Source organism: Spinacia oleracea, chromosome 5 (assembly GCF_020520425.1).
Source record: "Spinacia oleracea cultivar Varoflay chromosome 5, BTI_SOV_V1, whole genome shotgun sequence".
NCBI lineage: Eukaryota > Viridiplantae > Streptophyta > Magnoliopsida > Caryophyllales > Amaranthaceae > Spinacia > Spinacia oleracea.
In genome coordinates, this window is record NC_079491.1 from 83,900,659 (window position 1) to 83,925,407 (window position 24,749).

General features: G+C 38.0%; 4 protein-coding genes across 5 annotated transcripts; 1 reads left to right on the top strand and 3 right to left on the bottom strand.

Moving 5' to 3' along the window:
* Positions 1–5,373: 5,373 nt before the first annotated feature.
* On the bottom strand, positions 5,374–6,300 carry LOC110804081 (uncharacterized). The gene is made up of 2 exons (XM_022009644.2): positions 5,602–6,300; positions 5,374–5,481 (listed from the first exon to the last, which is right to left on the bottom strand). The coding sequence occupies exons 1-2, from the start codon at positions 6,298–6,300 to the stop codon at positions 5,374–5,376; spliced, it is 807 nt and encodes a 268-aa protein (XP_021865336.2).
* Positions 6,301–8,073: 1,773 nt separating this feature from the next.
* On the top strand, positions 8,074–14,856 carry LOC110804086 (accelerated cell death 11). 2 transcript variants are annotated; one of them, XM_022009649.2, is made up of 5 exons: positions 8,074–8,243; positions 9,618–9,844; positions 9,970–10,142; positions 13,631–13,776; positions 14,483–14,856. In XM_022009649.2, exons 2-5 carry the CDS (start codon positions 9,653–9,655, stop codon positions 14,587–14,589), a joined length of 618 nt encoding a protein of 205 aa, XP_021865341.1. In that variant the 5' UTR covers positions 8,074–8,243; positions 9,618–9,652; the 3' UTR covers positions 14,590–14,856. The 2 variants fall into 2 exon arrangements, with proteins under 2 accessions (XP_021865341.1, XP_021865340.1); XM_022009648.2 differs by having other exon boundaries at positions 8,075–8,243; positions 9,648–9,844.
* Positions 14,857–14,879: 23 nt separating this feature from the next.
* On the bottom strand, positions 14,880–16,227 carry LOC130461080 (glucan endo-1,3-beta-glucosidase 4-like). The gene is made up of 3 exons (XM_056829005.1): positions 16,116–16,227; positions 15,119–15,379; positions 14,880–15,019 (listed from the first exon to the last, which is right to left on the bottom strand). The coding sequence occupies exons 1-3, from the start codon at positions 16,180–16,182 to the stop codon at positions 14,985–14,987; spliced, it is 363 nt and encodes a 120-aa protein (XP_056684983.1). The 5' UTR covers positions 16,183–16,227; the 3' UTR covers positions 14,880–14,984.
* A 437-nt stretch (positions 16,228–16,664) lies between these two features.
* On the bottom strand, positions 16,665–17,884 carry LOC110804084 (glucan endo-1,3-beta-glucosidase 1). The gene is made up of 4 exons (XM_022009647.2): positions 17,662–17,884; positions 17,448–17,569; positions 17,068–17,331; positions 16,665–16,975 (listed from the first exon to the last, which is right to left on the bottom strand). Exons 2-4 carry the CDS (start codon positions 17,509–17,511, stop codon positions 16,941–16,943), a joined length of 363 nt encoding a protein of 120 aa, XP_021865339.2. The 5' UTR covers positions 17,512–17,569; positions 17,662–17,884; the 3' UTR covers positions 16,665–16,940.
* Between the last annotated feature and the right edge of the window lie 6,865 nt (positions 17,885–24,749).

Consider the following 24,749-nt stretch of genomic DNA (forward strand, 5'->3'; position numbering starts at 1 on the left):
TTCAAGATGAAGTCGGGCCATACTAGATCACATTTATCTTATGCATGTTTTAAGTTATTTATTGATTTTAAATATGTCTTAATATGCATGAGATCAAAGCTTGATTATGTTGCATGATTAAGGGTTTTAGTTCACTTAAAATCTAACCAACATAGTAAGAGCCTTAAGTTCCAAACTTAAAAATTGAGTTAAAAGGTGCCATGCCAAAATATACACTTGCTTGGATATCCTTTACATCAATCTAGTAATAGTTTTCGCTCAGCGAGGTGTTACTTATTGGTCCTAAAGGGGCAAGGTACACAAATAATTGTGAGTACATGTTAGTTTTGGTGAAACTCAACGATATAAGTAAGGAGTCCTTTTATGTCGTGGCAAAATCGATAGGTTTACCTAATAAGTTCTTAGACGTACCTATCAACCAAGAGTAGTTTCTAGACTATTAGCAAAAGGCTTTTGCTTACCTAAAATGTTTTAGAATTGAGTCGACAAACTGTGCTTAATTCTTCAATGGTTTTAGGGTCTTGGAATCATTTTATTCACACCTGCCGGAACACATAATTCGAATAAAATGCTAATGACTTGTTTAAATTGCATGATTGCTTTAATTTTCAAGTTATTACTCATGATAAATGTTTAGACTTTGCATGCTTCAATGAATGTTTTAATTATTGTTTATAATTAAATATCTTGCACTGCAGTAAACCCTTTGAGAAAGGTAACAGTAAATTTCCTCGATTGGTAGTGAATCCAAGAACGATTCACGGAAATGAGAGAAAGTGAGCAATTTAAAATGTACGTTTCTTATAGCGACTTTTATGGTTGTTTTCGAACATCAAAGTCGAATGGCAAACCAATTGGTGCTTGTGAATTCAAAATACACTGTAGTTTTGAGATCATAAAGCATTGAGTTTAATACGCTCAGCTTTACCAATGGTTAACAACCTAATATCTTTGTCCATTTAATTCTCGAAAGAGTCTAGTCCCTAGACATTCGAATAGATCGATGCTTAGAGAACTTTAGAAGCTTCTGGTAAGATCATCTAGTTGAAACTTAATATTCAACATAAATTAAATGGTAAGAACCTTGTTGGGGTGACATTGGACATGTCTAACAAAGTATAAAAGTCAACACTAAAGAATTCAATTCTTAAGACTATAAGAAAGGGTACAAGAAATAGGAAAACGAGGAACAAATGAAAGGAATTTACGATTCCGTTTCTACCTATAAGTTTATGTTTAAAGAGAAGTTACCTAGCAATCAAACTTCCTTGGTATCATATACCGCTTGAGGTTCTTACTTCGGTAATAACTCAAATAATGGAAGCTAGGCTACACTAATGGCCTACAAGTGGGAAATGAAGCATGGCAATGCTACATTAGCTGTAGGGTCATCTAGGTTGTTTTAAGTCCTTTCAAGGCTGGAACTAAATGGCTATTTTGTTCCATAATCAACATACATAAATTTCTGCTTCAAACACAGAAAGACTCACATTCGGAAGAACAAAAACAATTCTTGTTTGTTTGTTTATTTGAATGAAATGGTCATTTACGGGTTGAGTCAATTTGCTTGATTAAAACAAACAACTCTTTAACAATAAAAACTTTACTAGGTTCAAATCAAACCCTTGATTTGAGTTCCACTAATCTTTGGCATTGTTGCTTAGACCATGTCAACAAGTTAACATTCACAAGCTCTATTTTAATGGACTTTTGAAAGTTGGTTGATTTCTAGATCAACTTAAGACAAGCTAGTCTTACTTGTTGAAAGTAACAAAGAATATGAACTATTGTTAGAACGCCTAGACGATAGAGTTCAAAGCTAAAGAAAGGTTTTATGACTTTATTATTTCACATGGATTTGAGTGAATATAGGTTTATTTACTCAAATGTGATATAAGTTGAATCTGTTTGGCTAGTTCAAAGATTCAGAAGTATACAATCCACTTGGCAAGAAATCATAAAGATCTAGGTTAGATCATGTTGATGATTACTTGAGACCAAATATGATCATCAATGAATGTGTGTTGTAATTTCACAATCTAGCTCCATAAGATATGGCATATCTACGTTGGAATGATCGAAGTCAATTAGTACTTGATTCGATCAATGATGAATCATAAAGACTTTTCCTATAATTTCTAAAACAAAATGCTCAACTACCACCAAACTAAACCAAATTCGTCAAAGCTATTGAAAAGTAATTTCAGAATATCTTTTCATAATATATCTAAAGAGTTCCTAAACTCAGTGGGAGCTTAGTGTTTGTTATTCAATAAACTAAGGCCCAAGTATAGATATATGTTTCATTGTGATTTATTCAAATGAGACACAAGGGTATTGTTTCTACCACGAATTTTTGAGAACATAATGTTTGTTTGCTCGAAATAATGTCCTTTTGGAGATTCGTTTCCAAAATGACAAGTGGGAGAAAATAGACCTCGAAAGTCTTCGAGGCGAACAACAAACATAAACGGACATTCCGGAGGCTTTTCGAAGTTCTTTAGAAAATCCGAACACGTATTTTTTAAGGACTTTAGAAGTGGCTTTAAAGAATAGACATCTCTTAGAAGACTTTACAAGTGCTTCAAGGAGAACAGAATATTCAAAGGACTTTCAAGTGGCTATTGATATTCTATTGTTTGATGTTCTATACCCAAGTAGGCATAGAATTCAAATTACTGAAACTATAAGATTCTTCTATTAGATAGTGAAGAAACATGGAGTTCAGGTCACTGAAACTATGCAATTCTTCTATTAGATAGTGAAGAAACCTACAACTTACAGTCAAACTATTATCATGTAGATTAATGAGTTTGTGACCTGTAAGAAAGCTATGACGAAACCCAGATTCCCTAAAATGGTTAGAGGCCATATATAGACTCAAATGTTTTAGATGGTTAGAGGCCATAAAACATACTCAATGTTTTGATGACAAAATTTAAATTTTGTTGATTTGCAAGAATAGTTTCACACCTATTGGTTGCAAGTTTGTTTTAAGGATAAAAACCATCAAACATGGAATTGTGTTCACACACAAAGCTATATTAGTTGCTAAAGGTTACAAGCAAATTCATGGCATGGATTGTGTTGAAACCTCATGCATAATCGTAATGCTCAAGTCTATAACTCAAGCAATGATTGCATATTGGTACATATGACAATTGGATGACAAAACGTATTCCTCAATCAAATGTTGGAAGAAAACTATGTACATGGCATGTCATAGGATTTGTGGATCCAAATAAATGCTTGAAAAGGAATGCTAACTTATGAAATCTAAGTACAGATTTAAGCAAGCAATTGGGAATTGGAACTGTATTTTAGTGAAGCTAATAAGCATTTTAGTTTCATAAAATATACATGATTCTTATAGATATATAAGAAGTTTAGTGGGAGTACGTAAAACTTATTTGGTCCTATGTGTATCACACATATCTCTCTATTGTGAAATAACATTCAAATGCTAATGACTTAGGTTTGAAATTATTCATCAATGATGGACCAAGGCGAAACTTAGTACATACTGGGTATTAAGATCTATTTACAAAGATCTTATGATATTGTTTAGTAATGGCATTTACTAAATCAAACACGAAAGACTCCATTGGAGATATTCGATCCATATGAATAAATCTAAGTAATGAATGTTTGAACTATGTATAAGCATTTACTAAGTTAAACATCAAAGAATCTAATGAGATTCTTCACCTATATTATATGTCAAAGAATTTAGTTGGATTCAGTATCTACTGTAACTGAATGAGCTAAAGTTACATGAATAGAATTCAATTGGGAATTATTCTGCAAAAGAATTTATCATGTATATAATATAATATGAGGATCGCCAAAAACGTATCGTATGACTTTAGGCATGACGAACATATACCAATCTCTATTGATCTAAGTGAAGATCAACTAGATTGAGATCAAGAACACTTATGGTACTTGAAAAGGTACATAGGAATAGTTCTTGATTCAAGGAAATAAAGATATGCTAAATATTGATGCTACACGCATAAACACTGGCAAAGGATCAAGCAAGACCCTTTGGAGTTAACCATTGACAAGGATGAGCTAAAGAGCATCGTGTTTTGAAATGGCAACATGGATTGAAGACCATGAGTTGTTGCGTGGGAAATTAAAATAATAATTTCTATGTTCTAAGATATAGTTGGAGAGTCTTCCACATATCTGTGAACTGCTTGGATAAGTAGATCCAAACAAAGCATCACTAGCAACCTATACAGTTGAAGTAAAAGTAATTATTGCCTAAGAAGCAATAAAATAGAGTTGTTTATATGAGTTCTTCATTGAACTTGAGAAGATCACATGTCTGTTGACTTAATGGTTTTTCATTGCAAAATGCGTAGAACCACTAATGTAGCAAGAAAGACTAGATCACAAAATAAACATACTCAAAAGTTCTTATCATCATATCTAGAAGAACATTCGATGAAAAGGATGTTAAGATTGGCAAAGCGTGATAACTAAACCTATGCAACAAGTGAGAAGCAACACTCACGTTGTAGCACTGGAAATCAAGCATAGCTTTGAATTCCATGAACTGTTTTAAAAATGGGTTTGAGGCCCATGGCTGTAAAACAATGGGGTTGAACATTTATCATATATGAAATGTATTTTCATATTCCATTTAATCTTGGTTTAGTATTAAATGATGAGTCCCTTCAATTTGACGATATATTCAAGATAGACTGTCAGGACCAGTCCTGTGACTAAGAAATGTCTATCAAGTGAACTTGAATGTCAAAAGTTGAAAATGGTCCCTAGTCGGAGTTTTCTATAATATTGGACGCATAAAAAACGTTAGACGACTAGAATGCAAGATGACTAGTAGTTCTGTTTCTTGAACTATGTGGACATGGCAATGTCATAATCATTTGCATAGATTAAATTCCTAAACCTAAAAGGATGAATTAATTAAATAAGAATTCTATTAAGATTCTAGTTTAATTGATTCGTATCCTAATAGGATTCCAGTTCCTTTTCTATACCTCTATAAATAGGTGCCTAGGGTCATAATTTATATATACAATCGAGTATTCAAGTTTTCAAAGTGATTTTTGAGAGCAAAAATTCAGTCATATAATTGCCTACAATAGCCGAAAATTCTAAGTACCTTAAGGGCGATCCTAGTTGGTCAAGCTTAAGGCGGATCCGGACGTGCTGTGGACTATCTACGGAGGGACGACACTTGGAGTCCTAAAGACTTGTTCTTGTTCGGTTCGGGCGCAGCTAGGGAGGGCACGCAACAAAGTGTATGCATCTAAACTATGCTAAATGATTATGTGTAAATAATATGCTTTCCTGGCTTTATGGTTTTTTCGCATGATTTATGTTTTGTCATATGAATCATTACCTAACAAGAGGATCATCATGCGGAGTGGCTACTCGTCCACCATCCGACTCACATATCTCGATCCGTGGGAATGGGTCCAGAGGTGACTTTCCTGACAGCATTACCTGCCCTAGGTGGCGAGCATAATCTTTCTGCCCCCTCATGGTGGGTCCTCCAGCGGCTGGTCCCCCAGATATGACGGCTACAAACCCCCCTTCGCTGTGTTGTCCCTCTGTAGGTGAGACAGGTGACTTGTTCTTTTTAGACTGGTTTTTTCCAAAGCCATGAGCATTCCTCTGTATGTAGTTCTTAAGGTGTCCTTTGGAGGCTAGGCCGTCTAGAGCTCTCTTCAAGCTTCTACAGTTCTTGATTTCATGCCCTATGTCTTCATGGAACTGGCAATACAACTTAGGTTCTCGACTCTCAGCAGGAGACTTCATGGGGAAAGGTCGTTCAAGGTCAAACCTGGTTCTGACGTCTTTCAGTATCGTGAGGAGATCTGTGTTATACTCGAAATATTCCCTTTCTTGTGGACGTTCTCTCTTGTGTCCAGGAGAATTGGTATCATGCTCTTTCGAGAGAGCCCAAGTATCATTTACTCGTGGGGCTTTTCGGTCTATTTTGTCTTTCTTCCTTGAGGAATATGTTGCTTCTACAGTCCTTCCATCTTTTGACGCACTGCATATTTCTGTTGCATGGATAAATGCTTCGGCCTCGTCCAAAACTTCGGCCATAGTCCGCACACTTTTCTTGACTAGGCCAAACTTAAAGGATCCCTTCTTCAATCCCCTAATAAAATTATCGAAGGAGACGCCGTCGGGCAAATTTGGGATCTGTCCGGCCTCTAGGTTGAAACGTTTCACATAGCTTCTTAGTGATTCATCTTTCCCCTGTTGAATTCGTCCCAAGTGCATACTTGTTTTCCTTTCTTCCTTGTGTGCCATGAACCTAGTGGAGAACAGAGTTTGTAGTTCGTTGAAAGAGGCAATTGACCCTGGGGGCAGTCGCTCAAACCACTTAGACGCTACCCCTTTGAGAGTGGCCGGGAAATATTTGCACCAAGTGCCTTCATTGGTTCCTTGAACATACATGTGATGATGGTATGCAACTAAGTGCATATCGGGATCGGTGGTACCGTCATAGGCTTAAATGGTAGGAGTTTTGACCTTGGGCTCTTTCGGGGCGTTCATGATATCCTCGGAGAAGGGAGTACTCATGTGCCTTAGCGTCAGATTATTAAACCCTTGCTGAATGTGGTAAGTTGGTTCACGGCGGCTGGAGAGCAGGCGGGGACGTAAGCTTACCCTATTGGGCGTTATCTGGGTCTGTCCTCGAGTAGAGGGGTAAAAAGGGCGGATCTTCTATCACAGGGGTGGACCCAGTGTCTGATAGTTCAAATACAGCTTCATAATATTCTTGACGCCTCGAGGCGGGCCTTAAGACGACTGGTGGGTTTCCCCTAGATGGTGGTCGTATGACTTGGTCCCTTCGAGGTAGAGAAGTTGGGAGGCCGCGGTCAATCCCCGAGCGCTCAGGCACAGGGCTGATTCCACGGCTAGCCTGTGGACGGGAGCTTTCTCCAGCTCTCCATACATTGGATCTAAGTGGCATTCTGTTTATCCGATTGACGCCCAGACTGAGGGGCCTCTGTGGAGCCGTCCTCTCAGTGCTGTAGATTACCATATTTTTCCGAATTTCATCTTGCAACGTGGTGCTCATCTGCTGTCGAAAGGTTTGGTTCATTTGCTGTTGGAATCCTGCTATGATCTCGCGTAGCGACCCCACCGAGACTGGCAAGTCCAAATTCTCATCTATCACGGCATCTCGGACGCTGGGGCTTAGGTGGGCACTCGGCGGAGACGCTTCCACAATTGGTTCTTCCTCTACGACCACCTCAGCTTCCTGCACCCGACGTGGTGTGCTTCCTGCATTTGCGATTCGATTGGCTTCTTCTATTTGACGTTGACTCCTTTCGAGAGGTTGTCTCTTTTCTTCCTCACCAGTATACTCTCTGTCAGAGTGCGGTTCGGCCATGATACTATACCTCCCCACAGACGGCGCCAAATGTTGTGGGATCTTTTACGGTGATGACGTGTCACGCGTTCCTCGGAGGTATCAAGTATGAGCTGGCACGAACCTCTGGCAACCTGCAAAACAAGAATACTGACTGTGTAAGAACATCTTTAATGGTAAGCAAATTGGTAAGTTGCTTTCATTTGCCACGTCAGATTTTCAAGCTATTATTTTTTCATCGTATTTTGCTTCAATGGTTTGCAAATTGCTTGAATTTTTTTAACCATTTTTTAAATTTTATTTTTATTTTTCAATTCACATGTTTATCAAATAAACAATTTATTTTCCGTTCTTTTTTTCCCAGGCTAATTAACTTTGTAGAGCTAATTTGCTTAACTTGACTAATTGCTTATGAAAATTGACTAACAACTAAAAAATTTATTTTTATTTTTCAATTCACATGTTTATCAAATAAACAATTCCAATAATTGACTAACAACTAAAAAATTTATGAAAATTACAAGCTAGTCCTATAGGTAACATTCGAGATGCTCTAATATTTACTCTAATTAATCGAATTACTGTAGATTTTAACAACTCTAAATCTAAAGTTTATTGCCAAAAAATAAACATACCAAGCGACGTTTGGTCGGTTTGGATTACTTGATTAAACGGTAACCGAAACACTTTTTCATTTTATTTTTCTTTTTCATAAAGAAAAATCCCACTTTCTGTATTCCAAATTTCCAGCCCACTCAAATTCTGTCGCACTTCTCTCTCTTCCCCTGATCTCAAAGATCGTCGATTCGCCATCATCATCATCATCATCATCATCGAATTGCGGTGCAATAGTTTTCATATTATTCCCAAATTGGTATCACTTTTTAATTCATTTTCTCGGATAATATTCATTCAATATTCTGTTTTTATGCTTTTGTTTTTGGCTGCTTAACAAATTGGTATGTCCTTTTATACTCAAACTCAAAAGGGTTTGTGGTTTGTAGTTTGTAGTTTGTATGATGATTTGTTAATAATGTACAAATGATTTGTTTATAAAGGTTTAAACTTTGAACTATAACTATTCATTTTTCAGGGAAAAGAGTTTTTTGTTAAAGTCTAATGTTAGATGTTCAGGTGTTCAATGTTATTTGTTTTGCATTTGACATTGTGTTGAGAGTCTATGGAATTGAGATTTTCTGATTAAATTTCAGGAAACTAAATGGGAACAAAAGAAAAGATGAATTGGAGATATCTCTAATGTTAATATTTGATCTTGTTTATGGTTTTCATGAAGTCCGTGTTCTTTTCATAATTAAGGGTTGTATAATGTCCACAAACTTGGGTAATTTTGATGAAAGTATATGAATTCACCGTTATTCTAATCAGGTTAGACAATGCTGCGCCTAAGTCAAAGAATTCACCCTTGGGGAAGCAATAGAGATTTGTTGGGTTAAACCAAGTTTAAGTCTTTAAGACGTATAACAATGGAATATCACTCGTATGTGTTTTTCGTGATTTTGTTCCCTTCAAGTTTGAATCATATAGTGTTGGATTCTGGGATAGCTTTCACGTGTAAACACGGTTGATATGTGCAAGCCATTTAGCACTACATTGTGGAATTGTGAAGAATCACTTTTGTAAGGGATCAAATTGATGTACACCATTGTTAGGAGTAAAGGCTAAAAGCTGTTAGGTGAGTGATTTAGGTGGGAAGTAGCAAGTGAATATGAAAAGTTTGTGTCTTTGATCAAATTAGTTGGAGAGTTTAATTATGTTAATTTCTCTAGCAATTGTCATCTAATACTGTAATAGCAATTGTTATGGTTTTATTTTAACTGTTTCAGATACTTTTTTACTGCAATTGAAGTGATTGAGATACTTGTGAATTTGTTGTTGGCTTAGTGTTTTCGGGGGGTTTCATTGTGATTTTAGATACCCGAGTGTCATTTCTTCACCAAGGACCAATTAATATGCCTCAAGTCAACAGGAATAGGAACTTAAATTTTAGAGAGGGCTAACTAAAATTATCAAAACGTGTGGCCACCTCAAGTGTAATAATAACAACTTCTTAGCTGCCTGAATATCACACTCGATGTAAAAAGAAGGATAATGCAAATGTGATGGAAAATATTGGCTTCATTCCCTTGCTAATTGCTATTATATGTTTTCTTTTGCAACCGTACTGCTCAAGCCTCAAGGCATAAATTTCTGCAACTTTGAGTATCTTTTTCCCTCTCTTTTTCTTCAGATATAGATTAACCTGTCAGGGTGATTCTAGGAAAAATGGCTGAGGATGGGGGAGAAAAGCCATTGAAGAAGATTTCTGAAGCATTCAAAGATCTAGCCATCACTCTTAATTCCGAGGATTCTGATCTTAAGGTTGCCCCATTTTCCCATGCTTGCTCCCTCGTCTCCCCTTTGTTTGGTTGTCTGGGGTTAGCTTTTAAGTTTGCGGAGATGGACTATGTTGCCAAGGTAAGCCGATTCTCGCACCCTCTATTCTTCCTTGATCCTCAATCCCTCTCGATTGCGGTCTTTTGTATTTTCTTTAAATATTTTGAATGTAGTTGGTGGTCATAACCTTACATGAATATATGTAGGTTAATGATCTTATTGAGACCTCAAACTCAATAACGACATTACAAGTGCTGGTCGATCAAGATATTCAGGCGAACACTGTTCGGAAACAAGGCAGCCATACAAGAAATCTTTTGAAAGTAAAGCGGGGTCTGGACATGGTCAAAGTACTTTTTGAGAAAATCATTGAAACTGAGTATGTTTCACTCTCTCCTGGCCTCTTTCTCAATGTCTTTAAACAATCTCTCCTGGATGTTTGGTACTTTTGCTTGTCCGTGCCTATAGCTGTCCAAAAATGACCCGAAACAAGATGACATGACCTGACTTGACATGACTACTTAGGTATTTGAATGGACATGACTAATTAGGTATTTGACCTAACATGACTTCCTTATCATTACTAGCTCCTGCTGAAATTTTGTTATTTGAGTGAATGTGAATGTATATATTGATGAATATATTTTACTAGAGCTGTTATTGGACATTTTAAGACGAGATGTTAGCTGATGATGCTTCATCCCTCTCGACAAAGTTAAAAGAAGATTGAAGCATTAGAAGTTCTTGCACATTTGAGGAGGGTCTTTGTAAATTCTTCAGAAGGTTTTAAGTACTACCGTTCACTTTAGTTGTGTCAAATGTTCTCAGTTGTAGACCGAGTAAATGTGCTGAAGAATATTTATAGGCTCTGTTGGAATTTAGAGACGTAATGGTAGCATGAAATTGCATTCTTACTTGAGATTACTGGAGAAACTTTGCTTTGGACAAGTTGCTGAATTTGGAGAAGTGCAAGGAAATGGTTTCAGTGTTATGTTCTCTAGAATTTTGTGATAACATTTGAGATTTCTGTACTCCGTAATTGGATTTGTGGTTTTTGTCTGTGTCCGTGTTATTACTGGTTTGGGAAGTAAGAGGAGAGTGAAATTCTTTCAATAATTCAACTTCTATTACTATTGTGGCAATCCTTCTCATTTTGGGTTATATCTCAATCCATTATGGTTCTTTTGCTGCAATATTGAAACTTATCCCATACAAGATTTTTTTGGTGTAGGAGAATTGAGGAGCTTAATGTGTTTGTGGAGGTTCTAGTCCTTCCTGGATTTCTTGTTATGTATGACTTAGGGCCGTCCTTGGTGTAAAAAGTGAATTTTTCAGGAATATTTTCTTTCAAGTTTTTTCACGGGACTTGGGTTCTTAACTATTCCACCTCATTACCCCCTTCCTGTTGCTGATTTCGATTGGAAGGAAAAGTTTATCACTGGGAGGCTGAGACACTTAATTTAATTATTTGCTTCAGAAACAAGGGCCTGGTTGGTTATCTCTCTGGATATTTCTTTGCTTTATTGTGTCTATAGTGAATCATGTTCACATATCTTTCTTAATTGTCACTTGTCAGGTTACTCAATATTTTTGGAGGAAATTGTTCGCTTTGTGTCAGGAGTCTTGGGTTTACCCCTTTGCCATTGTGAAGTCTTGTAGCATGCAGTTTTTATGGGGAATTTCTGGTGCAATTTTAATGTGTTATCTTGTACTGTGTCACTTCATGTTTTTTGGAGAGAGTAACTGCAAGTTAACTGGTAGGTGGTCGAAGTTGTAGCTAAAAATCGAAGGAGTTGCACTTCCTGTTTGTGGGAGAAGGAACTTACTGCTAATCATTTGGTGGATGTGTTAGAGGGAAAGGATGAAGGAAAGGGATCATGCTAAAAGATTTCCTTGTCTAAGTGTTCGAATGAAAGTGCTTTTGCATTATGAGGCCATGTTGAATATTGATCAAAGTTTTTGTTGTACTCTACTTCAATTATTGGCTAATGCCTTATTGGGGTCTATACGTTTGTCTAATGCTTCGGGATGTTGTGTTCTATCCTGTCATTTTGCTCAGTTGTGGCTTGTGGGTGTGATGTTATGTGAGTTGTAGATGTGAGTAGAAAGAAGCCTTGTCCCAACTTTTCTTTAATTCATATTTTGAAGTAGTTTTGGGGGGGTTTTTGAATTGCTTTGCTAAATTTAGTCACTGATGACATGGGAGGGGATGTCGACTCTAGTAATGGGAGTGAATTCTGACTAAAAAACCAGTTGCCAGCTTTTTTCCGAGGGGCATGGTGATCCGCTAGGTCTTAAAGTTAGAAGAGAATCTCTTTAAGGATCTGTTTCTGGGAATGTCTCGTAGTTTCGAGTAGTGAAGAACCTGTTTTAAATAACTCACCAAACTCTTTGGCCATCCAATTCATATTATTCTTTCTTACCTTTTTTTTGTTTTTTCCTTTTTGAAGGTCATCTGTAGTCTTACGATTGAGCTTGCAATTTAGTATCACGGAGTCAGTGTTGACTTCAAATCCATATGCAGGCTTTCTTCCATTTGTAATAATTCTTTTAAGTAGTTAGAGCTTGAAGTTCAGGTTAGTCCTGTTAGGCAATTTTATTTTTTTTGACGAGGAAATAAAAACTAGGTTAGCCCCTAACATAAGACCAACCTAACTCATCCTTTCGTATGATAGAAGAGAACAAATCATTAGAAGATGTGATCCAATAAAGCATGCAGGCCACAAATCATTAGGTATTTGGCTGTGAGAATCAAGACATAAAGATTCTGTTTGTAAAAGTTTTTCTCAACATAAGGAGTAGAAACAAGGCCAATCTAGGGTATATATAGAAGTAGTTTCTGTTTGTATAGAAGCCCAAATCAGTTCCCAAGCCCCCTAGAAACAGAAGCTCCAATTGGTAGCTTCTATTTTTGGTTTCTCGGGTAGCTTTATTGCCCCATTTAATGGAAGTTTATATTGGCAATGATACCCTTGATATCCCCATCTAAATATATTACTGTTCTCTTCGTTCTCATATGGTACTCTTACAGAGTCCTACCCAAGTGGCCAAGTGGCCTTTCTCTCTCACCTCTTCCATGGTAAATCACATCTCTCTCGTAAATCATAATTGACCCCATATATGCACATCTTTGAGTATGGTGAGTACCATCATTCCATCAGATCAATTATCTGCAGTAACAAAATGGTTGAGATCTAACGTACGGAGTACATGTGAAGGGTATTTTTCATATTTGGATTTGATATTATTTTTGAGGCAATTTATATTTGATTATGGGAACTATGTTTGTAGTTACTTCTCCCCATTTTTAGCAACTGGGTAAATAAAATTACTTAATGCAGGAATCACAAGAATTTTAGATAGGATTTTTTAATTCCAACCTTTTTTTTGGCTGTATGAAGTATGAAGAATGTAGAAAATCGATTTCAAGTGTATCTGTTGAGTTTTTTTTCCCCCACAAACAAGATTGATTACTTATCCTTTATCCGACATCACATTTAAAATTTCGAACTGAGAAAGATGGAAGAAGTGAGAGTAAGGAACAAAAGACTGTAAGAGTGCGTCTGTTACTTGAAACACTTCTCAAATTAGAGTGGCTAAACAACCCCAAATTTCAGACTTTCAGTAGAAGATTGGCCAAAGAAGCCCTAACTTCTGTTGGTTCCTTCATGCAATGCGTATTACTTCTGTTTGTTGTTTCTTTTCAAGATACTCTAGTTAATGGAAATTTGAGTTCTTGACTGAGCATATTTTGGGAAGCTGTATTGTTGAAATCTTAGAAGCTTGCCCTGAGGCGTCTTTCTCATTTTCTATAATTGCACTACTGCTGCTGTCATTTATCTTACAAAAAGTATATTCCATCTTCAGGGGTAATTCTTTGAAGGATGCTGCTTCTAATGCTTACACCCAAGTTTTTGCTCCATATCATGGATGGGCTATTAGAAAAGCTGTTGGTGCAGGGATGTATGCATTACCTACTAGGCCGCAGTTGATGAAAAGGCTGAATGAGGATGGTGGGTGCTCCGTCTAAACTATTCTTGCATACATTTTTTATATGGTGATTCATGTGCATGTGGTTGGTTCAAAATTCAACCTGAACTTCTCAGTCCAGAAAGAAATGTGGGCTAAGAAAGAAAGCTTTAGAGGGGTCCCGTGTGATGAAATAGATTAAGGCTCCGTTTGTTTCAACGGAAAACAATTTTCAAACGAAAACATCTAGGGAAAATAGTTTTCCTTACTTCATAGAAGTGGAAATGAAAGGAGAGAAAGAAATGTAAGGGATTAGAGTGGAAAATGTGGCATTTCTTCTTTTCAAAAGAAAAGTTGGTTTTCCCCTAGAGAAAGTTTTCCACCTTTCGGAAAATTGTTTTCAACCCTTAACAAAACAAACAAAGGAAAATGGGATAATCGTTTTCGTGAAGTTGTTTTCTGTCAAAACAAACGGAGCCCAAGTTAACAGTCCGGAAAACACATACAGCACGAGTATGTCTGATGAAATAGATTAAGAAAACAGACACATATAGTAAGCATATGTCTGATGAAGTAGATTAAGAAGAGAATACACATATTATATTCCACTGATTAGCAATATAAACGTTTGTTGTGATTGGGCACGTCTCTTTTGCTTTGTTAAATTGGAGGATCAATTTACTAATTGTTGATTGATCTTATATAATGAAGTTTTGATGTTTATGTACCATTTGATTCATCTTTTTACAGACGATTCTGCCCGCGTCCAAATGCAAAACTACATTACTTCATCAGATGCTGTGATTGGATACATTGACAAGCTGTTCCTATCGAAAGAACTAGGTATAGATTGGTGAATTCTAGTGGAATTCTTTGTAACAATAGACTATACTTATATCTGTATTGTTAATGACATTATGTAAGCATAGGCCTGATACCCTCATCAAAGTCGCCATATGACTCGTGAGGGTTGCTCTAGCTAGGCCTGTGTGACACTATCTGATACTCGCTTTCAGTACCGCAAATGTTACATTATGCGTCCTTAACAAATATGCATCTTGTTCTTGTACCAAAAAATTTGGTAGCACAGTTCAATGCTTCAATGTAACTGATTTCTACAGAAACGATTTATTTCGGCCATTTAATAGAAATTTATTAAATCCGCTGTAAAAACTAAAAGTTACTGTGTAACATATAGAGGTCGATTGAAAGATAACTAGAACAAGTTTGTTCCTACAATATTGAATTCCCTTCAAGGTTTGCAGGAAAATGGGCAATTGTCATGACCTGTGTTGGTCAAAAAAAAAAAAAAAAAAAAAAATTTATTAAGTAAATGCAAAAAAAATTGTGCAATAAAAAAAATTGTGAGTTAGATAAAGGACATACTTGGGTCTTGATGAACCAAAGAGGCGGCACCAAAAATATCACAAAGGGCACCTGGGGAATGCTTGACTAGCTGCCAGTAGTCGTTGAAGGCGGCGGAGGCAACACCTCTTAAGTCATTTGGTCGATAACAGGGTTGTCCTGGTTGTATTCTGGTACAAGCAATAGGACCATAGTTGCATACCCAGTCTAATGATTTTTGTATCACTGCATCTGATGCTTCACTTCTTGCTACACACCAATCCGTGCATTCGCTATACCCCCCTACACATAACATTACGTAATTACTGGATATAATATTACGTAATTATTGGATGCTTCAAGATCGCCATAATATATGTGACAATGCACGATAATTTGTTAACGTTATAATTAATATAAATAAATGAAAAGTAATACTTCTTCCTTTTTCATAATTTTTCTCGCGTTCACTATTCACATGGTCAAAGTTTTTAAACTTTGATCATAATTAATTGTATAAATAACAATAAAAAGTCAACTCGTGTGAACTCATTAGATTTTTTTAATGTAAGCTTTATAAATATCAAATTTAGTAATTTTTAATAATGCGAAATTAAAACTATTACTCCGTCCCTTAATACTCATCCCGCTTTCCTTATAAATCCGTCCCTTAATACTCGTCCTGTTTCTATAAATGACATGTTTTTACTAATATTATATCATTTCTCTCACTTAACCATGACCCACATATATTCTTACCTCCTTGAAAAGCATTAAAAAATTCAACACATACCCACCACCGCCCTTTTATTTGCATTTTTTTTATTAACTATATTAAAAAAAATACCCCACTACCAACTACCATCTAATATATTAATGAGTCAATTAAATTGTCTACAACTCTGTGTGCCGGTCAAAGTGGGGCGAGTATTAAGGGACATAGGGAGTAATAGTCAAAGTAGTAAATGGGAGACCGCGCATAATGAAAAAGTGAGGAACATTATGAAACAAAGGGAAGTACGTAGTATTATTTTGTTACCAGATATATTTGCCAAAATCAGCAACAACAGGCAACCAAGGGAAAATCTCCAGCCATAAGTCTTCATCTTCGAAAATTGGGGTATATGAGTACAAGTTATAGTGTGGGTACGTATTAGATTATGGCATGTGCAAGTATGTTACTATTCTCCTAGCATTTATACTTGATAAACTATAAAGTAAGGTATATACAGATTTAGAAATTTATATTTTAGAATCATCTTATAGTTTCTTTCTTTAAAAGGGTATTTGGTAAGGTATATGCAAGTTATGGAAAAGTTTAATCAACTTCCAAATATACAAAAGTAAAAGATAACATAACAAATCAAGATAATGGCAATCAGATTTTATTGAATGATATCTTGATGTGAACTGAATCATCCTAGCTAAAATCCTAATTATAATAAAATTTGAACATATATTATTTCCTTAAATTAGTTATGTGTATTGTTGATTGCGTTCTAACAGGAAAAAATCAAGGGAAATGGTAAGATTAATGATTCAGTATGTCACACTGTGCAAATGCCAAATCGAATCGTTGACACAATCATATGGAAAATGGTAAGATTAATGATCAAGTATGTCACAGTTTTGTGCAAATGATTCTTAGTATCATATGTCATGCAAATGGAAAACCTGCATAGCACAGCACACTAGCACAGTTCAATTTTGATGAACTCTACAATTGAAGAATACATACAATAGTGTCATAATCGAATCCTAAAAACATTCGTATTTTAATTTCATAATGGACAAATGGCATGCTGAGGATTGTAACTCCGCTCCAATACATATATCTTCAGACTGCTGTTGTCTATCCTGTACCTTAAGGGAGATAATCGTACTTGCATCCTCCATGACCTGTTCGAACAATCATAAAATTTATTAGCTTCAGTTTTCCATGTTCAGCTTACAGTTTGTTATCAACTTATGAAAAAGAATTTGGAGCTTACTAGGATCAACCCCTGTAATCAAAGCAGCAGTTTTGAAATAGCAGTTGCCACCCCTGTGCTTGAATTTCTGGAAGTAGCTATTGAAGGCATACGAAGCGTGGTCTCTAACTGTGTTTGGAAAGAAACAAGCTTGATTTTTCTGAATCTTACTACAGTCTGCTCCTCCTTTCCCACAAGCCCAATCTAGCGCGCTCTGCAGCTCACTGTCAGGCGTCTGCTCGTCTGCAATACACCATTCTTCTAGCTGTGCTTCTATCAGCAACACTGATCCAGATCATACAGAAGCATCATAGATAATTAATTATTAAAATAATAAACAAAAAGACCAGTGTATTGCTACACGGAGTAGTAAGATAAAACATAATGCTATGATTTTGTACCAGATTTGAGGGAGATTAATATCAATACAAGCAGAACAAACAGAGTTCTTTGTGTAAGCAACATGGTTTGAGGGAGATTGATGTCAACACGAGCAAGTTGAGCATCCACCTGCAGGCTGCAGCTGAAAAATCACAGTACAAGTTAAGCACATTCATGCAAATTCTGCTTACATATATACTTGGTTATAATGCTTAAGAAATAAACTATTCGTACAATTTCTTGGATCTAGCACCACTAGCTTTGGTCTTAGGGTATCAGTACACTCGAGATGCCCATAATAATCGCGTTCTTCACTAATACAGGTGATTAATTTGTATGTTTCTATGTTCACTTTAATGGATCTCTAACTCACCCCACTAAATCTTGTCATGTGCTAGATTCATTGAAGCTTCCTTTAAGTAGACAAAGTTAATTTCCATATTCTTCAGCATGATGGGCTGTTAATGAGGATTTTAAAACACTTGTATCTTCGGACAATATACCACTGTTAGAAGAGTGAAATGGAAGGCTCATTAAAAAGGTTTAATGATTTGCTTGAATTCTACGTTTTCTGTAGGTTCCTTCTAGCTAGTTTGCGAAACAGAAAGCTGCAGTTTGATGAGTAAAAAGCTATGATGCTTCCACAATATACCTTTTATTGTAGTTTTTATAGCATCATACTTTGCTCTTGTCTGAGGGAAACATCAAAGACTTGGATGCCTACAAGCTTAATTAATTGGTCAAAGACTTTAGGGTAAAGATGGATGTGGGCCGGCCGGGCCAGATACTGTGAGGGGGTCGAAAAAGCACGAGGCTAATGCGTGACCTCGTCCCTCGTGGGTGTGACGCTTCTTTTTGTCAAATCAAGTGTAATTGGATTTCCTGTGAGTTTACACCCAATTGACTAGTAATATAGGAGTCGCCATTCAGTTTTTAACGACAATGAGAAAAACTGACAAAACCCTGTTATCGTGACATAAAGGGAGTGCAATTATGTTTGACCACGACGGCCGTAGGTTCCCTTGTGATCCCTGGTGGTGGGGATCGCTCAACATACACCCGCAGGGTAGAGATTGAGGGTTCGGGGGACTGTAACTACCGAGAGGAGTACTCGCTCTTCGATAACTCCAGAGGCAGGATATCCTTACTAGCACAGCATAAATAATTGAAGGGACATGCGTTAACTATTAAACTAATCTGAGTTGATTTTATCAATATGCAACATATAGTACTAGACCGAGCGCGATTATCTGATTTAGATTGTTTTAAGGGACCTAGCATGATAATCCAATTTCCCAAAAATATCATATTTATTAAGCGTGATCGAACAATCAGATTTTAGTTAGTTTAACAGTTCATAAAAGGGCGAAGAAAGCAATTAAACCATGGAAAAGGGGCACATTACGACGCACCCTTGAGAGGTGCGTCATGGTTCTCAGAAAACTAACCACTTTGACTTTGCTATTTCTCCTTTTATTTAACGAATCTCAAATTATGGGACAGGATACGTTCTGTTCGATTTATGGATCGATTGCGACAGAACGCGTGATCAGTTTTGCAGCGTGAGGCTTAGGCTTAGGGGTTCAGAGTCAATACTCAGAAATATAATTGTGTGTTGTGTGTTTCACGTCGAACTTAAGGCCTTATTTATAGAAAAGAGTTCGTGGAAAGATAGAATTGCAGAACTCTAATCCACGAGGAATTAGGAAAAAACACGTACCCGGTATTTTCAGCGCCCAGGCCTGGGCGCTGAAGATTTCGGCGCCTAGAGCCAGGCGTTGAAAATAGGATCTGGGCTGTTTTTCTTAGTCAAATTCGGATTCCTAGAATCCGAAGTATTTGAGATTTAATTGAGTCTTTTAGTGCGTATTAACCTTGTGACGGGATGCGTCTGGGCCCGTGACGAACTCTAGGCTCGTTAGGATTTTAATTAATACGTAACTCTTATTTTCGAATCGTATTAGGAATAGGATTCTATCGCAATTTCTATCTCATTTAGGATTTATGTTGGAGTGCAACACCTAATTCTGACAGGTTTCTATCTTTTATGACTTGCCACTTTTAACAACTACCCATTACGGCAGTTACTATTTTTAGCAGGTTTCCATAAATAGCAGGTTTCTATAAATAGCAGGTTTCGGGTGAAATGAAAAGGGGTGATCAAGATTCGTTATTTTATAGGAGATGCGTTGTCAAGTGGAGATTTACGTTCTCATCATCGAACCTTCCCTTTCGGGAATGGGGACAAAAGTAGGTGTCTACAGTTAGCCCCCACTTTGACCGAGTCTTGGAGTAAGACGATGGTCAAAGTATTAGACGGAGTGCGTCGCACAAGCTATAGTGACCCGTTTTGGCGAGGGTCTCACGAGCCCCCGAGTGATAACATTTGACTTAAGGGTCATCACTTGAAGTGTCGACATATCCCTCACGTGTCATTGGGATTTGTCAACGGATAGTATAGAAACTTCCTCACTTTGTCATTGGAAGGATCTAAAGGTGCGTAGAAACTCCCTCACTTTGTCATTGGGAGTAGCTACAGATGTTTTCGAAATCAAAGCTATAAAGTGTAATTGGGCCTGGCCAAGCCCAACCACGAGGTAAAAATGTTTTTAAAGATTCTCATTTTCAGGGCTAGTTAAACGAGAAAACCCCCTTGTTTTTATGGGACGTAAAACGAAGGAAAATCCAGCACATCGCTCTTTTTTGGAAAAAACGGAAAACCAATCCTTTTAATTTTTGGAAAAGGGAAAACCAGAAAAAATTATCGCTGCAGCGACTAAGGTCCTACGCGCCTTGTGACGTAGACCCCGCCGGCTAAAGATGGCGGGCCTGTCCGCTAAGGGTGGACGCCCCGTCCGAAAAAGTGGACGAATCTTGTTTTTGAAATTTGAAAATAAGGACCTACGCGGCTTGTGACGTAGACCCCGCCGGCTAAAGATGGCGAACCTGTCCGCTAAGGGTGGACACCCCGTCCGATAGAAGTGGACGAATCTATTTTGAAATTTGTTTTGTGTTTATTTTTTGAAAATAAGGACCTACGTGGTTTGCGCCGTAGACCCCGCCGGCTGAAGATGGCGAGCCTGTTTCATTTTTGAATTTTGAAAATTTCATTTTTGGAAAATTGAAGACTTGCGCGGCTAGTGACACAGACCCCGCCCGCTGAAGGTGGGCGAGCCCTGTCCGCTAAGGGTGGACATCCCTGAATTCGTTTTTTCCTTGATTTGGAACTTGCGTGGTTCGCGGCGCGATCTTGCCTGATTGAAGTGGGCAAGTCTCTATTTTTTGTTCATTGTGATTTTTTTTTTTTTTTGAGAATTTTTTTTGTCCATTCTTGCAAGAGCGAATTCTTTCGAGGGATGCTCGAATTTAGTTGTAACCTGAACGTGGGCTGACAACGTGTTCAGACGGACCTTTGTCTTGCGACCGTCTGCTTCCGTGGTTTTGAGCTAGTCTTTATGGCTCGATTTTTGCCACTACTTGGTCTTTGATCAGAGGACCATGTACAAATGTCAATGACGACCCTTTTCTGAGGTCGAACCTGTTCTTTTGAGATCATCCAAACATGGGACGTCGTATAGCGCAGCCCGGGAATGTGATTTTCGCGAGCCCCCAAGCACTCGGGCTTTGGTGGTCATTTTTCGCATACTTCATAACGTCTTTTAATCATGTTTGGGGTCGAGCTCGTATGTGCGAGCGACCTTTCATAGTGGTGTGCTACTTTGGCGAAGTCATGGGGTGCGACTTCAGTCTTCGGGCGACAAGTTTTAATATCATTCGGTTTAGCTTGACCCGATTTAATCCTTTGACAGACAACATTTTTTTATTTGAGAAACCAACGACATAACAACATTTTTTGGTGTTTCGAAGAATGACCTTGATATATTTTGTTTTGAAAAGTGTACATATATGTTTCTTGAGACAAGTCTAAGTTTCGACCAAGTTTTACCATTCATTTTTGCTATTTGGGAGCTTAAAGGTGCTTTTGGGCTTGATCTTAATTGTACATAGGGCCTCGTGTCTAGCAACACGGTTTTATGTCTTTTCCTGCTCCGCGTTTTGTGAAAGCTGAGCCTTGGGCTGCATTTTTGGCGCCCAAGGCTGGGCGTTAAATATTTCGGCGCCCAGCTCCGGGCGCTGAAAGTCCCTTCCTGGCGAATTTTGACTTTCAGATTTCTTAACGCGTTTCCGAATGGGATCAGGATGTCACTTGATGCGTTCAGCTATATATAGGGGCTAGATACGTCCCTATTTTCCATCACTCTCAATTTCCTTCTTTCTTTGCTATGTTTTAATTACTCCTTGCTTTCGTCATGTCGATTCCCACTTTCTCACTCCAACGGACTGTTAGGCGTTGGCTACGGGCCCTTAATCCTACAGAAAAGGCTTTGTTGAAAGAATACCACTTAGAGGCACTTTTAGGCTTACAACAAACTAACATTGACTATAATTTTCTGCACGCAGCCCTAAGCTTTTGGGATTCCGATCATCATGTTTTTGTCTTTCGGGGCAACGAAATATGCCCTTTGCCAGATGAATTTGCTGCAATCCTTGGTTATCCTACTAATGCTACCCCTGCCACTCCTGGCACTATTGAAGAGAGTAAAACAACCATAGGGGCTTTCCTAGGACTAGATGCTAATATGCTTGCTGAAGTTGTTGTAGGTGATGAGGTTAATTTGGAAAAACTTGTAAAACATCACTTTAGACCTAGTAAGAATATGACCGAATAGAAATTGAATATTCGAGCCCTTGTATTTTTCTTGTTGAATCATTATTTGCTGTCGAATAACAATGGTGAGTTCGGTGACATAAGGTTGATCCCCTTGATTAGCTAGATGGAAAGTTGCTATTCTATTATGCCATTGGTTGTTGCCGAGACTTTGCTGAGTGCGGATGAGCTGAAGAAGGATGCCAAATCTGAATATTTTAAGGGAAGCCCCCTATTACTGCAGGTAATCGATTTTTTTTCTTTGCGCACGTATACATTTTTTTGCACATATATTTTTTATTCGTCTTGCCTTGGGGCTGAGTTTCAGCGCCCAGGGTTGGGCGCTGGAATTTTCGGCGCCTGGTCCTGGGCGTTGAAACTGCGCCCCAGGAACCGTTTTCTTTTTATTATTATTTTTTTATCGTACCCGTTTTTTTGCAGATTTGGCTCGTGGAACGACTTAGGCTCTTGGAAGCTCCTGCCGATCCTAAACATTATCGCCCTATAGCCTTGGGTAACCGAAAATATTTGCACCAAGGCCAGGACCTCCTTTTTTACTTATGGCATCTGTTCTATTAAGTGGGTGGTACCATGGTGGGGTTTGACTACTATGACGGGGGGTTCTGATGTATCGGTTTATGTTTCTTTGTTGGGGCTATCTCGGCCCATTTATATTTTCCCTTACCGAGTCATGCGTCAATACGGTTTAAGGAAGACTATCCCCTTTTCTGATACGGTACCACCTAAAGTAGCGGCCTTTTCACAAGCACGGGTTCAAGCGTGGGCTAAGTATTATGATGGTCTCCCGCGTTGGGCCGTAGCTACAAATGGCTTTGTGGGTCTTTCTGAAAACTACAAGTTGTGGATGAGCTCCGATGATAAAGCTGTGAGGACCGAGGCTCGAAATGGGGAGCCGGCTGAGCTTTTGATACCTCGTATTCGTGTTAAGTATGAGGGTCCTGATTCTACCAAACCTCGTACCCATGGTATTAAGACTGTGAAAGCTCGTCCTGATCGAAAGCGAAAGGAAGTTCCTCCCCGTTCCAGTTTCAGGCCTAAAAAGATGCCTAACATGAAGGGGCCTGCTGTTGTTAAAAGAAATGCAAGCTCTCGCGGAGATCGTCGCCGGAACAATGTATGGGTTAGGAAGGCTCAGCCGCCTGTAGAAACAGTGACTAGTCTAGTTGATGATAATAATCCTTCTCCCACCATTGTCTGTGCCCTTGAGGCTGAGCGGGCTATAACTGAGAATGTTTCTGAAGCCTTGGCATCTTTGGAAGTTAGTGTCCAGGAGCCGGTTCTTATGGAGATTGATATTGGGGCAGCGTAGAAGACTGTGGGGGTGGATCCTGCGAACATTGCCCTCTACAAGACTTTATTTGATGATCCGGAAGAACTAGAGTAGAGTAGTTCTTGCTAGGGTGTAGGTGCCCTTTATTTATTTCAGTTGTGTTTGTTTTTTCATTTCTTGGCACTTTGTTTTCCTTCTTATTATTTTTTAATAAAGGCGTATTTTTTTTTTCATTTTTTGTTTCTCCTCCTTTTTTATATTTTTATATGTGTAACACTTTTTGCACAATTTATGTATGTTTGTTTTTTTGATTGGACCGAATCTTTGGTAAGGATTGCCTACGTATCTTGTCAGAATCAGGTCGCGCGTAGTTCTAGCTAGAATAAGTTCTAGGATGCCAGATTTTAATAGATATGCCCTGAGGTGGTAGCATATTACTTAATCGTTCAAGTGAGTGAAGTATTATCATTATTTTCGTCTGCCGTTTGTTTGCCGTAAGTCGCGTAAAAAATGAAATTCGACTACTTTTTGTATGGCTATATTTTTTGGTGAGCCTATTTGGATACGTGCTGTACCCCCCAAGTGTTCGTTATTTTTCCGTTATGTGCGGATAAAATGACGAGCACTTCTAAAAAATTTAGGCAGGCAGAGAGTTTCAGCGCCCAGGCTGGGGCGTCAAAGATTTCGGCGCCCAGCCCTGGGCGCTGAAAATGATTTGGGCGGTTGTTTTTGACGCTTTGCTTCACGTGTTCTTGCATTTCCTTTTTTTTCCTCTTTTTTTTTGTTTTAGTGCTTTGATTTTTGCTCGTATTTAAAATCAATTTTGAGGCTATTTCGGAGGCTTTTTGACTGTTAGTGCGAGATGCATTTTTGTCCGGATTAATTTTTTCTATCCGTGACACGAAATGGTTTTGAAAATGGAGTTAGGGTGTGGAAGATATGAAGATCTTTGTGTAGGATTTGAGGTGGGTTGAGGTGCGCGTTGTTAGTGAAGGGTATGATGGAATTATGTTTTATGAATCTGTTTTTTGGTAACATTTGCATTGTTTTGGATTTTGATTTCCTTTGATTTCTTTGGGTTGCATGGATTGACTCTTATGATGACACTGGTTGACTTTTTAGGTTTTGGGGATATGAATGGGATGGTGCGGTTTATTTTGTGGGTTTCGGGAACTGGTTCCCATGGCACTATTTCAAGACCGAATGGGCCTCGTTTGTTGGGCCTAGAGTGGGCCGCCTCTTTATTTTTGTATTTTGCAAGTACATTTGGTGTTTACTTAGTGTTAGAATAAAATTTTAGGAGAAATATTACGCCTTTATTAA

Coding starts and splice junctions, on each gene's coding strand:
- LOC110804081 (XM_022009644.2), bottom strand. CDS start 6,300: ATGGCACACAAGGAAGAAAGGAAAACAAGTATGCACTTGGGACGAATT. Junction 5,482..5,601: donor CTAAAAAGAACAAGTCACCT/GTCTCACCTACA, acceptor CACCTAGGGCAG/GTAATGCTGTCAGGAAAGTC.
- LOC110804086 (XM_022009649.2), top strand. CDS start 9,653: ATGGCTGAGGATGGGGGAGAAAAGCCATTGAAGAAGATTTCTGAAGCA. Junction 9,845..9,969: donor AGATGGACTATGTTGCCAAG/GTAAGCCGATTC, acceptor GAATATATGTAG/GTTAATGATCTTATTGAGAC. Junction 13,777..14,482: donor GAAAAGGCTGAATGAGGATG/GTGGGTGCTCCG, acceptor ATCTTTTTACAG/ACGATTCTGCCCGCGTCCAA.
- LOC110804084 (XM_022009647.2), bottom strand. CDS start 17,511: ATGTTGCTTACACAAAGAACTCTGTTTGTTCTGCTTGTATTGATATTA. Junction 17,332..17,447: donor ATTAATCTCCCTCAAATCTG/GTACAAAATCAT, acceptor GATCTGGATCAG/TGTTGCTGATAGAAGCACAG. Junction 16,976..17,067: donor GATTACAGGGGTTGATCCTA/GTAAGCTCCAAA, acceptor TTGTTCGAACAG/GTCATGGAGGATGCAAGTAC.
- LOC130461080 (XM_056829005.1), bottom strand. CDS start 16,182: ATGAAGACTTATGGCTGGAGATTTTCCCTTGGTTGCCTGTTGTTGCTG. Junction 15,380..16,115: donor GATTTTGGCAAATATATCTG/GTAACAAAATAA, acceptor TGTTATGTGTAG/GGGGGTATAGCGAATGCACG. Junction 15,020..15,118: donor TTTGGTTCATCAAGACCCAA/GTATGTCCTTTA, acceptor TGACCAACACAG/GTCATGACAATTGCCCATTT.